General features: G+C 40.8%; 1 protein-coding gene across 1 annotated transcript; it reads left to right on the top strand.

Moving 5' to 3' along the window:
• The first annotated feature begins 921 nt into the window (after window positions 1-921).
• On the top strand, window positions 922-3,153 carry foxq2 (forkhead box Q2). The gene is made up of 2 exons (XM_026159636.2): window positions 922-1,856; window positions 2,479-3,153. Exons 1-2 carry the CDS (start codon window positions 1,347-1,349, stop codon window positions 2,851-2,853), a joined length of 885 nt encoding a protein of 294 aa, XP_026015421.1. The 5' UTR covers window positions 922-1,346; the 3' UTR covers window positions 2,854-3,153.
• Window positions 3,154-15,215: the final 12,062 nt, after the last annotated feature.

The following is a 15,215-nucleotide window of genomic DNA, read 5'->3' as shown; positions in this document are numbered from 1 at the left end:
CATACTTACAGAGAAAGGTTTAGAAATGTTCAAACAACATGTCAAAATTGATTTAAAGGAGATTTTTATTCCATAAGGATCTGAAACAAAACCTTCATTAAAAGATAAATCTTAATCAAATGTAGAAATGAACGACTTAATGAAATAACAAATTTTCAAGTCAAAGGAAATAATTATTTGCATACAGAAAAAATAAACTATATTAGCCAGTAAAATATCCTGCACAGTTACAGAACACAATATAATACGGTTTAATAGTAACCACAGACAGTTTTTATCTTTAAGACAGATTTTAAACAAAATATATAATTATGTTAGCTGAACTAAAAATAATCATGTATATATGCAGTAATTTATTGTTACATGTTAAAAAATAATTTTTCCACTATCTAATAATTGAAGTAATAAAAGGTATTTGGTAACAAATTAAATAAAGATGTTGAACGATCCAATATTAAAAGAGTTTATATCAAGAACGGGAAGTGAACCTTTCTAATTTGTCATTCATACGCTCACTTTTCTGTAACCTCGTCGCCGTCGATGGCTGCAAGAGACATTAATGGTCTTTGCAAATAAAGACGTGACTTATCTCCAACGTGCTGAAGTTGACCCATTAATTACTCCTCGATGGTAATTGAAGTAATTCTTTGGACAGTATCCTGGACAAAACGACTTTAACAGGATAACTCTGGCATCTAAAAGGCCTTTGATTCTACATCCACCTAACATCCATCCTTTGCACACCATGTCTTACTAAATCTTGAGTGTTTAATCTCCCGTAATTACAAAGATTTGCTTAGGTTAATAAAAATAATCCGCCTCAATTGAGACCCCCCACTTGGACCTCCCCTGTGCCTCCTTTGCCCCTTTCTGTGAGGGATAAAATCACAGTCATATAAATAGAGTCACCTTCACATCTTTGAAGCACAACTCTTTGATTCGGGAGCAAAAGGCTGACGGATACCAAGTGATAGGTTTGGATTGACAGGGTTATCAAAGAATCGAAAAGATTTACCGAATATTTCTTGGCAAACGAAGCGTCCGCATTTAGTCTTGGCGACTGACGTCATTTCCACAGGTTGAGACTGGGTCACTCGTGAGCGCATCAAGGTTAACAACAGTTGAGAGGCTCATCTTTATCTGTGATCTTGTCAACAGTAAGTCTTCGGTGAAAGAATTTAGTGGCAGCGAGACGCTGGCTTTATGAAGGCTCCTAATTTTAAAGAACAATAGACATGCTGTGCAACTTAGATACACAGTTTTGAGAAGACGTTTGGGAGCGATATTTTTTATTCATGACCTGACACCTGTTCAATAGTCAGCTTGAAATCAATAAAACCTCTGCCATGAGCTTGAGATATTTTAATTCAGAAATGACAATGGAGGAAAGAAGCAGCCGCAACGGAAGCAGAGACAGACTGGGACTGAGCTTCACAATTGACTACCTGCTCTTTAATAAAGGAGCCAAAGCTTCTAAAGACGATGCAACAGCAAGTCGTGCTGCAGAGCAGATAACGAACGACATGCCAGGTCGTCAGAATCCTAAACTCGAAGAGGTGGGGATTCGCTGTGAGATCCAAGACAAGGGTCTACAGAGGTCAGAGGTAGATGCTGAAAAAAGGAAAGCCAAAGAAGATGAGGGGGATGAAGACCAAAAAGAGGAGGGGGAGGAGGAAGTGACCACCACCACTACCACCACGTCTGCGAGCTGCGGTACAGAGAAGTCTGCGGACAAACCCAACCAGTCATACATTGCACTCATCTCCAAAGCGATCCTGGCGTCTGAGCAGAAGAAACTGCTTCTGTGTGACATCTACCAGTGGATCATGGACCATTACCCATACTTCAAGAGTAAGGTATGTTCATGTCTAGTGGTTTTCTATGTATGTAGCACATAGCGATAGATATACCGTACAGGAACTCAAAGTGAAACTGGGCGATAATTCGAAGCAGAATTTCCAAGCAGATGTTTGCTGATGTTGTTAAAACAGGAAAACAGAAAAACATCGTTCCCCAAATGTGTTTAATTCAGTCTCTGAAAACTAAAGTGGCTGCCATTTTCGCAAATAAAGCGACCTACTTGGCGCTGGTAATCTGTCTGAGTGGTTAGGCAATTAGGTGCTCACAGGGACACTAGATGATCTTGTTGTTGGCGAAATCACAAATAAAGTAATCCTGTTGCTAGGTTGCAAACTGCCTCTGCCTTTACCAGGTGCTACAACAGATTGGGTGAAGCCTAGTGGATTAAAGTTGATCACTGGTTTGACGTGCTAAAAAGGTAACTCAGGGTGTTGTGACTTACTCAGATCATATACGGTCTTGACACGCCACAGCTCATGCTGCCAACAACAGGACAAGGTGACATCCTGAAGCGGATCAGTGATACTTAGCAGCCCCTTATGTTAATTTTCCAATGGGGACACATTGTTTGACCCCTGCTTTAATTTTGACCTGACATATTTGTTTTCTTGTTCGCAGGACAAAAACTGGAGGAACAGCGTGCGTCACAATTTGTCCCTAAACGACTGTTTCATCAAAGCGGGCCGGAGCGACAACGGTAAAGGCCACTTCTGGGCGATCCACCCATCGAACTATCAGGACTTTTCCAATGGAGACTACCACTGCCGAAGGGCAAGACGGAGGGTACGCAGGGTGCCAGGACAGCTCCCACTTTCCTCCCTGAGCTCGCCCTACCACCCCGCCATTGTCCGTCCCCACAGAACAACCTGCTGGTGCTGTCCTCAGGCCTCTGCACTTCCTCTTCAATGCTTGGCACCCAGACTCTACTGGCCTTGGTCCAGCATGCAGCCACAAATTGGGCTCCACCTGGGCCTAAATGCCTCTGTACCCTGAGATTGAATTGTTTGTACTGTTGAGGTATACTATACTAACAGTTTGGCCCTGAAACACTATTACTTAAAAGAGAAATTTTTTAATCTAATGATTATATCATTAGGTGATGTTAAAACTGAAATGCCCTCTGGCAATATTACATTATGTTTATATGCTTGTTAATGAGTAAGAACAAAGTGATTTTAGGGCATTTGATGATTCAATAAAATGAATGTCTTAAAGCTGTGGCCCTTCTTGAGTTTATATTCAGAATGTTTTAGAATAACAAAAATAAAGTGTTTGGAATCAGCTCATTAAAAAGTGTGTTGTCAGCTCTGCGTGCATGTGTGTGTGCAGAGGGTGTGTGTGTGTGGATGTTGCTAAAAGTGAGCCCTTGCTAAAATACCACCCGGTGTTAGATGCTAATTAGTCAAAGCTGTCGCGATGCAAAATCTTTTGCATTAAGAGACTAAAATCAGGCTTTCCAAAGCCAACTCCCAAGGAAATGAGGCCAGATAATCTCAGCAATCCTAAATAGTTTCAAGAAATAGGAAGCTTATCACACAGTGTAATCCGTAACCTCGGCTGCAGAAAGAGGGGAACCACGGGAGGTCAGGGATGAAGGAAGCGGAGGAAAGGGAAGGAGGCAGTGAGAGATTGAGAGGAGGGGGCACTGATTAACTGGGGAGAAGTGGGAGGGTATTTAAGGGAGTGTATGCAGATCAGGGGGTCTTAGGGGTTTGACAACTGAATGCCAGTTTAGAGAGGCAGTGTGTGATTGAGGACTGCACAGGAAAACTGCACTCATCAAACACTGTTAGTGTTTGTAATGCATCTGTTCAGTGGATTGTGTTATATGCTGTTTTTTGGCATTTGGTGCTGGTTACAGCTTTTTAAACTACTAGTGTGGTGGCCGTAGCATTCCTTGACATTAGCGCTTTTTGTGAAATCTATAACAGACAAGTAAACTGAACAATAAAAGCTCCCTGGTTCTCTTTATGTGCTGCTATATGACAAAAATAACTGATAAATTTAAAGTAGTGCGCTTTCTTTATTGAGCTGGCAGGCTGTGTAAGGGCTGCCACTGACCTTCAGGCTGCAGGAGAAGAACCCTACATGAGGATGAATGTCATAAAGTAGAATATTAAAGCTATTCAAACACTGAAATTTATCTTATGTATCAAACATTTTTTGAACACACTAAGCCAGAGTCCCTGTCAAAATAAGGGGAGTGTAGAAGCCGTAATGGTGATGTAAACATCTGTGGATGTGTCTTTTTGTGCAACACGGCACATATGATTGAAACTTTAAAGCTGGACAGTTCATCCAGTGTTGTTATTTTGTGACATCAAAATGTTGCCACACTAAGAATCAAGTCAGTCTTTGCCTGTCTGGCTTTACATCAATAGTGAAATTCCTCTCTGACTTGCAAAGGTTGGCATTTACATCCACAGTGCCTCAGCCTAAGAGGATTAGATCATACATTGACTTTTCTGAAGTTTGTTTGTCTCGGCTCACGGGGCTTCTTATTTGCAAATTATTGAATATTTGAATAAAGCAGTATTTGACATTAGATTAGAATCTGAATGGACAAACAGGGATAAATTCAGAGAGCAAGAGAGGGAGCAGGAGCTATGCAGAGCAGTTATTTTCTGATGATGTTCATTAGAACAATGACAAAACCATCTAATTATTTTTTGTTCGCCAAATCTTCCTATTCAATGTCAGCGGCTAATTAGAGACCTAATTTGCTTAATTCCCATGATTTGGTCTCTGCTTAAAATCCTCTTCAATTCAACAGCTTTAAGGCTTTAATTTGGTTGCATATGTTTGCTGTACACACACACACTCGCGTGCGCACACACACACACTCGCGCGCACAAACAGAGGCATACAAACATGCATTAGTGTACGATGCACACACATAGAATTCCCAAACTGTTTAAATAAACAGACACAATCAGTTTTAAAATCATTCAAACGTCACATGAAGAGAAGTTCATTGACAGTGTTTTTGTTCTTTTTTGTAGCTATTTGACATATTAAAGACGTAAGAGCCAACCAGAGCGGTCTTTTGCATTTTCTTCCAGATAAAATATTGTGCGTAACGTCACCTTAGTTCAACATAATCATACCAGATTATAATTAACGTTTTAAGGAGAATCAGATTGAGGTCATGAGCTCTGTGTGTGTGAGTGTGTGTGTGTGTTCATATGCGTATGTCGTGTTTGTTAATCTAATGAGATGGGCGGAAGGGTGCAGGGGGCCGTAGATTAAGGCCCAAAGATTTGTTGCTGATTAGCAGAGAGTGAGGTAAGAAGATCAGTCCTGCTGAGATGGCGATGAAACATTATGGCCGTGTTTTAATACACTACATTTACAGCAGCATTCCAAAGCTGCTTCCCTTTAGTTTGTATGTATCGCGCTGATTTGACTATAGGCAGAGTGTATCATTGTTCACACAACACAGGAGGGAGGCTGAAGCTATACAGCCAGCTAGAAAAAAATGATTTTTCATGTGCAGGATTTTATAGTTTTCACCTTATAGCTGTTGTTGTCTGTCCTGTGAACACATTTCTCTGACTACATTTGTAGCTCAGTTATTCAACCCACCGATTGTGACTGATTTAAGGGAATGTGTCACTCTAGGACATGTCCTCCCTGCCTTTCTCTTATTTGAAATGATAATGCTCAGCGAAATGTCAAAAGAAATTCAGATGGACACTGATAATCATAAATAGTCATAAATAGATTTAACAGCCTTAATTCAGTGTATTAAAAATCTATAAATTTCAATATGTGTTGATATAAAAAGTTCCCTTTCTTAACACTTTAAATCCTAAAGATTATGTATTTTTATTTAAGCAGGGGTCCTTGGCTCACGTACAGCTCTGACACACACACACACACACACACACACACACACACACACACACACACACACACACACACACACACATATATATATATATATATATATATATATATATATATATATATATATATATATATATATATATATATATATAAAAGCTGGTGTTCAGCAGGTTGTAAATCAAGAAATAATGATACTGTTTCATCCAGTGAAGGCTGAAAATGAATGTATATTTAAAAAAAATGCAAGTAAATGCAATTAAATGTCAAACTTGCAATATTAAGAACAGCTTATTTAGTATTCGCTTTTTGTCTTCATTCACTTAATTATTTGTCTCTGTAAGTTGTGGCTGTGGGACTGCAGCTGAATAGCTCTCAATAGGCTCTAAAGGCTGGAGAGCCTAAATTGCAGCTCTATTAGAAAGCATGATTGCATAGAAGTAAGTAGTATTTAAGTCTTGGGAAGCGCTATAGTTGAACCAAAACCAGCTACTTTTCTCTGGTTGTGTCCCACTATGAACAATAGCCCGGCGTTACTTCGGCTTCAAAGACTCCATAATAGTCAATCGATCAAAATGCGAGGCGCTATTCTGCAGATTACTGTTAACAATAATTTGCCTCCCAGTGCACCGTTGCCATCTTTGAAGCAATGTTTTATTGCCTTTTTTTTTTCATCTGCATCTGCCATCCCCGAGGTCCACTGTTTGATCTCTCCCCACCAGTGTCTGTCTCCCCGGGGTCGCGTTGACCTGTTGATTGGCAGCTGCGATCAGACATATGGTGGGACGAGGCATCGACCGGAGCTCCCCGGAGACAAAAGCAGACTAGTGGGGTTTTCCCCCTTCTTTCCCCCGTGCTGAGGTGCCGAGCAGCAGGACAGAGGGAGAGGTCGGATCCGACCACTAGATGACGCAAGGTGCAAGCGAATATTTCCCGCAGCTTTTCGACCATTTAATGTAAGTCGATGTTGCAAAGTTTGAATTTATTCAACCCGCCAACCTTTTCGGATTTTCCTGTTAAGAACATGATATGTTTGTAGCAGATAATATTTAGGCACATTTAACTGGGCTAAAGGTTTGCTTTTTATTGCCATTTTTTCATTTTTTATTATGGAAATTAATTTCCAATGCGATTATTTAGCCATGCATCCCCAATGAGTCATAAAAACACAAAAACAAAGTAAAACCAGGCCCTGGTGTGCTGGCCAAAACCATAATGTAGGTGTGGCTAAGTAGCATGATTTCCTCTTGTTCACATAGGATTTCATGAGTTTTGTCCAGCTGTGAATGTGTGTGTGTGTGGGGGTAGGTAGGTGGGTGGGTGCACACTGGAAACTTTTTGGGGTTAACTTGACTTTTAGGAAAAGAAAGCACAGATGTGATGCTTATCCTTGTGTGTGTTTCCCTTTGCATGATCATAGCAAACAGAATGCATGCCACCCCCATCTCTCCTCCTATAGTGAGTACCGTTGCCATAGTGATCCATCCCTGGCCAGGGTCTTGCAGTGGTCCCCTTTGACCCTGATGCGTGACCCCTGACATTTAGGCCACGGCCAGGGTCAAAAGGTCAGCGATGGCCGGAGGGCAACAAGAGCACTACCATGATTGGCACCCTTGACATGTGCGCTGCTGGCTTCATCTGCAGCGCTCACCTCCCTCGCAGTTTGCACCTCTCATTTGCATTTCTTACCGAATGAAGACGGTCAGCTGCAGGTGCTTCATTCCTTGTTTTACATTGCACTTCAGCCGCCAGCAATGTAAGGTACGGTATAGTATATCTTGCATTCATGTGTGAGCCCCACATTCTAATTTTACACCTCAATTTTGTGTAAATTTTAATGATAACATATAATCTGCAGTAGGCTGGCATCCTGTATCATGATGGTTATGATAGCAGTAATGATCATCAGTATTCCCACAGCCTCCACAATCCGCTGTGTGTCAGGATATTTATAGGTCCTCACGTGTGTGTGTGCATGGTGCTTCATTTCTGGGGGGTGAAGGGCAATGCACCACACCACGGTTCTTCTCGTGGGGAATAATTACAGAATCGTGTGTACTAAAAGTCATGTGACCCTAGCCTTCTGCTCCCAAATAATTTATCCCTCCGGCTGATAGCTCGTCAATATCAATTTATTAATTTAACAGTTCTGGACTGATAAAAGGTAGTGCGCACAGTTAGCTTGCTGAAGCGGAGAATAAGGATGAATTTTACAGTGCAATGGTGTGAGGGGAAGGAAAGAGGGAGAGACTGGAGGACAAAGCAAGAGGCAGAGAAAAAGGCACAGGAGTGATCAATGGCAGCACAGAGCGGAGCCGTGCATATTTGCTGTGCAAAAATGGGCCACCATCACTCATATTCCAAAGTTATTGAGCTAAAGTTATGAAAATTAATACACTTATTATCACCATATTAAAAATTAAGATTGAAGACAGCGAGTTTATTGTATTGATATTCAAATGCCTCCAATATATTGATCAGAACAACCCAGTTTTACTCTAACCTCTTTGGAAGAGCCAGTGTTTCTGTCATAGAAGAAAAAAAAGATTTTGCAAGAAGAGCTTTTGAAGATTTTAATTTTTAACATGAAGAAAATCATTTTGCATCAGTAAGCTAGCTGACAACCCTCGAAGGTGTTACACAGAGTGATTGTTTCCCCCTAAGATGCAACCTCCAGGCCAAAATACTGCACAAAAACACAGAAACTTGACCTCTTATAACGCCTGCTGACCTCACAGCACTTCCTTTGCATTTTGATTTTTTAAAAAGGGTCCTGAATTTACATCTGGCGTAAACACATACTGTATATCATCCACAACAAAAGCGTCAAAACCTGCAACCTAACCTATTCCCAGAGCCACTACATAATATCCCTGAAGGAGGCTAAAAGGTATTTTAACAAGACCCTCTGCTCTATGACATTTGACCTCTTCTTAGTTGACCTCGAGCTCCTGACCCCACTTACACTAGCCAGTGACACCAAAGAACACATACACTACCCAACATTAGGAAAACAAAGAGGGGGCGATTAATCCACAAATGGATGCATGGATGCATATGAGGATTCAGCACTTTTAGACCGAGGCTGAGAGACAGCTTCTAATTCCTGATCTACGGCTAACCCAGTCATTTTTTTTTCCTTTGTAAAGAAACCAAACAAGCAGCAAATCCCATCGGTTCTGGTTCCGTATGTAGCGTATAATCCTTCCTTCTCTCCGAGGCGTCCCTCACACGGACAGTCACTGTAGTGGATTCTCCTCGGCTCTTTGGAGAGCTGCAGTAGCAAGTGTCAATAGAAGTGAAGTGTGCGAATGCGAGAGATGATAGACTGAGGTTAAGAGGTGTCAACACAGAAAGAGAGAGGGCTCAAGGACTCTTCACCGGAGACACTGACACTCTCCTCAACCTCCACTCTGATTAACCCACTCTAAAGACAGCATTTAGACACACACACACACACACACACACACACACACACACACACACACACACACACACACACACACACACACACACACACACACACACACACACATCGTGCTAGTTCTTGAAAACACACTTTCCAAGCCCCAATGTCTTTCCTCAAAGTCACACACTTCTCTGTGAGGCTAAATCTCATCCGTGTCTCTGTGTCAGACACACATCAGCTCTGAGGTGTGGAAACCTGAAGATGTGTTGTTCACAGGCACAGAAACTCTGAAAGGTTCTGGCAGCCAGGAATGGATTTGTTACACCTCTGATGTGCTGTATATGTTCAGCCAAGTGTAAGACACAACAGTGCCATCCCACAGGGCTTGGTAGCTGTCAGGTGGTCTAGTGCGATATACAAACTGCAAGAACTCTCCTGCATACATTGCCATCACATATGAGTCCACTGAACCACCCACTTCAGTCGGACTGTTTGTGTGACATTGTCACAAAGCTCCCGTGATCAAGTGTGTTGTCCTTAAAAGCGCTACACTCATCTCATCTCGAGAAAACGGAAAGCACAAAATACATAATCTTCATTTTGTTAAGTACCCGTTTCTTGGGAACTTTATTAGAAGATTTTAAATCGGTTCATCTCCTGAACTTGGCTCCATATTATAAGAATACAGTTTGGTGTTCATGTAGATTTTGATGAAGTAAAGTAAACTATAGCTCTGTCCTGCTAGTTGTTCTGAGTTTAAAAGGAGGGTTTGGTTTGGGAGCATTGCAGGGCTGCTTCTCCAGAATAACCCAGTTGTTTAATATGCACACAGTGGAGTTCAAAAGTCTGAGAGCGCTAACGAAGACACGTCAGTTTTTGTTTTAAATTGTATGAAAAAAAGCTTTATTCAATTCAATTCAATTCAATTCAGTTCTATTCAGATCAATTCAAATCACAACAACAGTTGCCTCAAGACGCTTTATATTGTAAGGTAGACCTTGCAATAATACATACAGAGAAATACCCAACAATCATATGACCCCCTATGAGAAAAGTGCTTTGGCGACAGTGGGAAGGCAAAACTCCCTTTTAACAGGAAGAAACCTCCGGCAGAAACAGGCTCGGAGAGGGGCGGCATCTTATTGCAATTGATAATATCTGCTTAACAATTTGAGTGAAAAGTTGAATCCCAGAAAAGGAGAGACATTTTTTACAGTATTAATCCTTTTCCACTGAGACGCATATATTTTGAAGATGGAGCATGTCTCGGAAGAACTGAGTGCAGTCAATTTTCCAATAAAACATGTCCAACTCTGTGGTAAAAAAGAATTCCCCGACTTGAATATTCCCACCACCATTTTTTAGTCTTTGTTTAAGTCATTCTCACTTCTGCTTATCTCATATCATATTTTAGCAAACCCAGATCTTTTTGGCTTTGTTTCTCCTCCTGAGAAGTTATTCAGTGACCACCACAAAATCTGTTTATTTAGCAAATTCTGTAAATTTGATTAAGTTATTTTTGATTTCTTCGTGGACGGTGCTTGATATATTTATTTTATGGTACCGAGGCAGCGATTTTCAGCATGCTCGGTGTGGACAACTTTAAACTGAAATCTGATCTAATTAATATGATTTTTTTTAAAGGATAATAAATAAACAACAGTTTGTTGATGCTCTTATACTCATCTTTGATCCAATAAATTTTAGCTTGATTTCTTTATTATTGCTAATGACTGGAGAGTGACTTTCTTGAGGAATGCTAGAAGGAGTTTGAGAGTCACCACTGGAAGCTGAAAAGGACTGCCACTGCAGAGAATAACAGGACTGAAACTTTCTTCTGATGTTTTCCACAATCATGACGCCCTTGTTAAACAATGCTATGCTGGAAACTTTAGGCATGCATTATAAACAATTAGGCTACTGCTGCAGCTTGGTATTTGAACATCTCTCTGACGAGCAGATCAAATCCAAGTGTGTAGTGCCTCAGTGAAGGGAGACGAGTCGAAAGAAATTAGACCTTTTTATACAAAGATTAAACTCTCCTAAAGTAAAAGGATCTGATGGGCATTTTGTTTGCCTGAGTTAGAGGCAGAGGTCACTGATAATCTATACAGAGTCATTGCTTTTTTCTATGATTAAACATTTCAAAGGGCACAAGGGGTCGCTGCACGGCTGATGAGTATGATAATTATATGAATCATATTGCAATGGCTTTTGAAGTCACCAGATTTAAATTCTTCCACCAGATCTTTGTGAGCATTGACATGTATTCTGAAAAAATGCCGGTCCAGGCCGCCATCAGATATCTAGATTTCTCTATAAAGAGCAGCTTACATTGGTTGGATTTGGATTCATAATTTTACACAAGACCTAACATAATGTGATAACACAAATAAAATAACCCATGCACGTTGCACAGTGAAACAATGTGCGTCACGATGCACAGCTGGTGCTTCTGAAGATGAGTAAGAATATTTATTTTAGTACATGCATTGCATTTACTACAGATTAATTACTCACTGTTAGCGTTCTCTGCTGTTCATGAAGTCAGTTTTTTGTTTTTGCATTCTGAGAAACAGGCTCAGTCTCACTCGTAACCTTTTTTCTACCAACAGAAAAATAGTCAAGTCAAATTTATTTGCATAGCACATTTAAAAGACATTGTGTGTCACCCAGAATGATGACCAGAATAACAATGTAGTGATAAAAAATATTATTAAATGATTATTACAAAAATGATGACTAAAAAATTATTAAAAGATAGCAATAATAACAATGACACCTATTTTACTGAGTATACAGCACTTGTTTCAGTCACACCACATACTGAAAACCTGCATGCAAATAAAGCGTAGCAGTTATTTAGGACATAGACGCTTTAAACAAATCTATAAAAAGTCCCATTTGATTTTCATTCATCAGGCGAGTTGTCGTACATATTATTTGTGTGTACGTTACAAGGTCAGCGTATTCGGTGCTGCTGGGCTCAGCCCTGCTGTTTTTGTCCTCCTTAGTGTTCAAGCAGTTCTCGTGACGTGCCCTCGCTCCATCACTCTTAAACATGAAAGCAAATGGCAGTTCTCGAGTGATCAGAGAAAACTGCACAGAAATAGAGATATAACACACACACTTGTGAATGCTATAGATCGCAGAATGTGAGAACACTGCATGCGTCAATACCTAAATGAAGAAAGATGCTGATGTGAATGCAGATATATGACTCATATCTGTAAGAGTTGACATGCAGGCAGGTTCATGAATCTTAATAATCAAAGACGAGAATCAAGCAGCTTGAATGGCATTACCAAGATATGTCAGCGTAATGACATGTTGTATTTAAAACGAATAGTCACGCTGACAGCGATGGACCAACTGCTGACAAAACCCTGTGTCTCTTCCCATCCCCTCCCTTCCTGCCTCAAACCCTGTGAGGTAGAAAATATGGAGATATGAAGAGGTGGGGATGGAGGGAGATAAGCTGAGGCGGAGATAGAGACAGGTGAAAGAGGTAAGGGTCATAGCACATGCTCCTCTTGGCCTTCTCTCGCCAATGTTGTTTTATTAGCCCTGTCAGATTGTAATTTACCCGACGGTAAACATACAGAACGGGCTTAATTAAGAATTTTTGAACGGGGATACGGTCAAGTCCGGAAACATTAGAGAGATGCAACCGGGTGTCGTAAAGATTGATTGAGACAAAGGATGGAGGGACATGGTTGGAAACAAAGGGTGGAGGGAGGGGGGTGAGAGTGGTGAGCATGTTACACCGGAGGGGTATTCTTGTGTTGCTCAGGGCAGTAGGGTGAGATAAGTTTGGAAAGATAGGGACAAACGATTTTTAATGCATTAACAACCGTGATGTGCGAGGCAATAACAAGGACAAGATCGGCGTTAAAATGTTTGACATCCTGCTTCGAGATCAATGCATCCCGGACAGGGCACACAGACATAGGACGCATATTCACCTCAACTACTACAGATAACACACACACACCTTAACAGGGCACAGAGCTTGTGGGTGGGTCCACGAGTTAACAGCCTTCAAACCTCAGGGCGATGTGTAGGAAATAAAAAACAATACCTATATCCACAACAATATCCGCAGGTAAAAGCATCTTTAAATCAAAACAGAGAGAGGGAGCATCTGGAGTCGATTGTTGAGAGCTGTGCGGACCATGTAAAAGGCCAGCAAACTAAAAGAGTAATGAGCCTATCCATATCTCCCCATGGACCTTAAGTTTGCATTCAATACATTATTTACAGCTGAATTTTTACGGAGGTATAGGTTCCTCTCAAGGGTGTTTACTGACCGGTGCTCTAACTGCTCTCCATTGCCTGCAGTTGAGTTGGGTAACGTTTACGAGTAATGCTTGTATCTCCGTGTTTACAAGCCTGCGTGTGTATTTGTAACATGCATACGTGATTCCAATGTAGATCCCGAGCTGAAGAAAATTTGGAAGAGAGGGATAAAATCTCAACTTTTTTTGGTGCCAGATATAAATTAATAAGCCTCGAACAAGCAAAAGGCAAATTTAAACAAAAACTAGCCCCTTTAGAATAATAATTCTTTGGGTTTACTATCAAAGTGTAGATTTAGTTTCTCATTTAGTTAAGATTAATGTGTTAATCGAGCTTCTGAAAGTGAAATGTTTTTAAAATGTTTTGGAAATATATATATCCAGGTGGCTGACTGTTGAGGGGTTCAGGATGAATCGTTGTATAGTTTTGGACTATGTTAAACTTTTTTTTTGGGGGGGGCTGATGACCTGGTGACCTGATGCTCAATGTTTGAAATCATGTAGCACAAACCAAGTGTAGTATACTGTGTCATTACGGAGGCAAACATGAACAATTGCATTCTGAGCTTTACGTAAGTGACTTGCTTTAAAAGCTAAATTTATGCGATGACCTACAAACGAGATACTGGCAAATAAAATTCCTGCAATCAAAGTACATAGTTGTGTAAATGAAACATGAGATTAAGCGTGATTTCAGATGCAGGATTCTGGTGTGAAATATTTGTCTGCATGCTCTTTTTAAAGCGCCGTCTCTAGATCTGAAGGATTTTTTTTTATAATAAGCCCCCTCCTCCTCTTCTTCTAGCCGCCAGAATACACACAAGCTGCTGTAGCCTGAGAAGTCCTTGCTCCCTTTGTCTTTGTAGTTCAGCATCTCCCGTCCAAAATACTGTAACTTCTGGGAAACAGGGAGGTCTCAGTTCTCTGCACAGAGAGCTACACAAGCAGAAACTCTTTCTCCGGCTCTTTATGACGCTATCTCTCTCTCTATGCCTTTGTCTCTCCCTTTTCAAATAGACTATTTGTCATCTCTGAAATAGAGCATTTTAAAAATTCAACCTGGAGCCAACCCCCACCCTAACTCCCCTCTATTCTCACTCTCAATTCCCCAGACTCTGGCCAGCTACGATCAATAGCCTATTGATCAACTCTCTCCATTCCCATTACACACCAGTGCCAAAAGAGCCAACCATTTTCCCTGAAAAGCTGAACTGGGCCACATTTGCAATGGTAAGGTTTCTCTAATTCCAGCGGTTTATTATTAAATGCATACAGCGTATGAGTGCTTTGGTGCTCTGAGATGTTGAGTGGTGAAAATGCCAGAGAAAGGACCTCCGTAAATGCGTTTACCTTTTAATTGAAAGATATTTCACTGTGGTAAAGCAGAGTATGGTTTTCCACTTAAGTAAAATAGGAAAGGTGAGAGCATTACCACATACGTAGAAAGTAATTCTTTTCCCAGTTGTTTCTACTTCATTTCTCTCCCCCGCCCTCTGTCTTTCTCCTCTCTCTCTTTCCCTTTCTCGCTCTCTCTCTCCATAGACAATGCTACGGGCAAAATCAATACTGGAAAGAAAAAACAGAAGGCATATTTTTAGCTTGTTATTATATGAGCTGTATGAGGAAAATAGTGTTTGTGGGAATGACAGAAATGCCAAGGTGCTGATAAGAAGAGGATTGGGTGGGGGAGATACAAAAGAAGTGAAAGAGTGAGAATGATGGTGGTGGTGGGCCTTATAGGGGAGAGTCTAATGGAGATGGATCAAACGAAGGTGGAGATAAGATGGGGTAACTGTGAGAAA

This window comes from Astatotilapia calliptera, chromosome 23, assembly GCF_964374335.1.
Source record: "Astatotilapia calliptera chromosome 23, fAstCal68.1, whole genome shotgun sequence".
In the NCBI taxonomy this organism is placed as follows: Eukaryota; Metazoa; Chordata; class Actinopteri; order Cichliformes; family Cichlidae; genus Astatotilapia; species Astatotilapia calliptera.
Note: the sequence above shows the minus strand (reverse complement) of the source record. Positions and strands in the feature narration are given on the sequence as shown.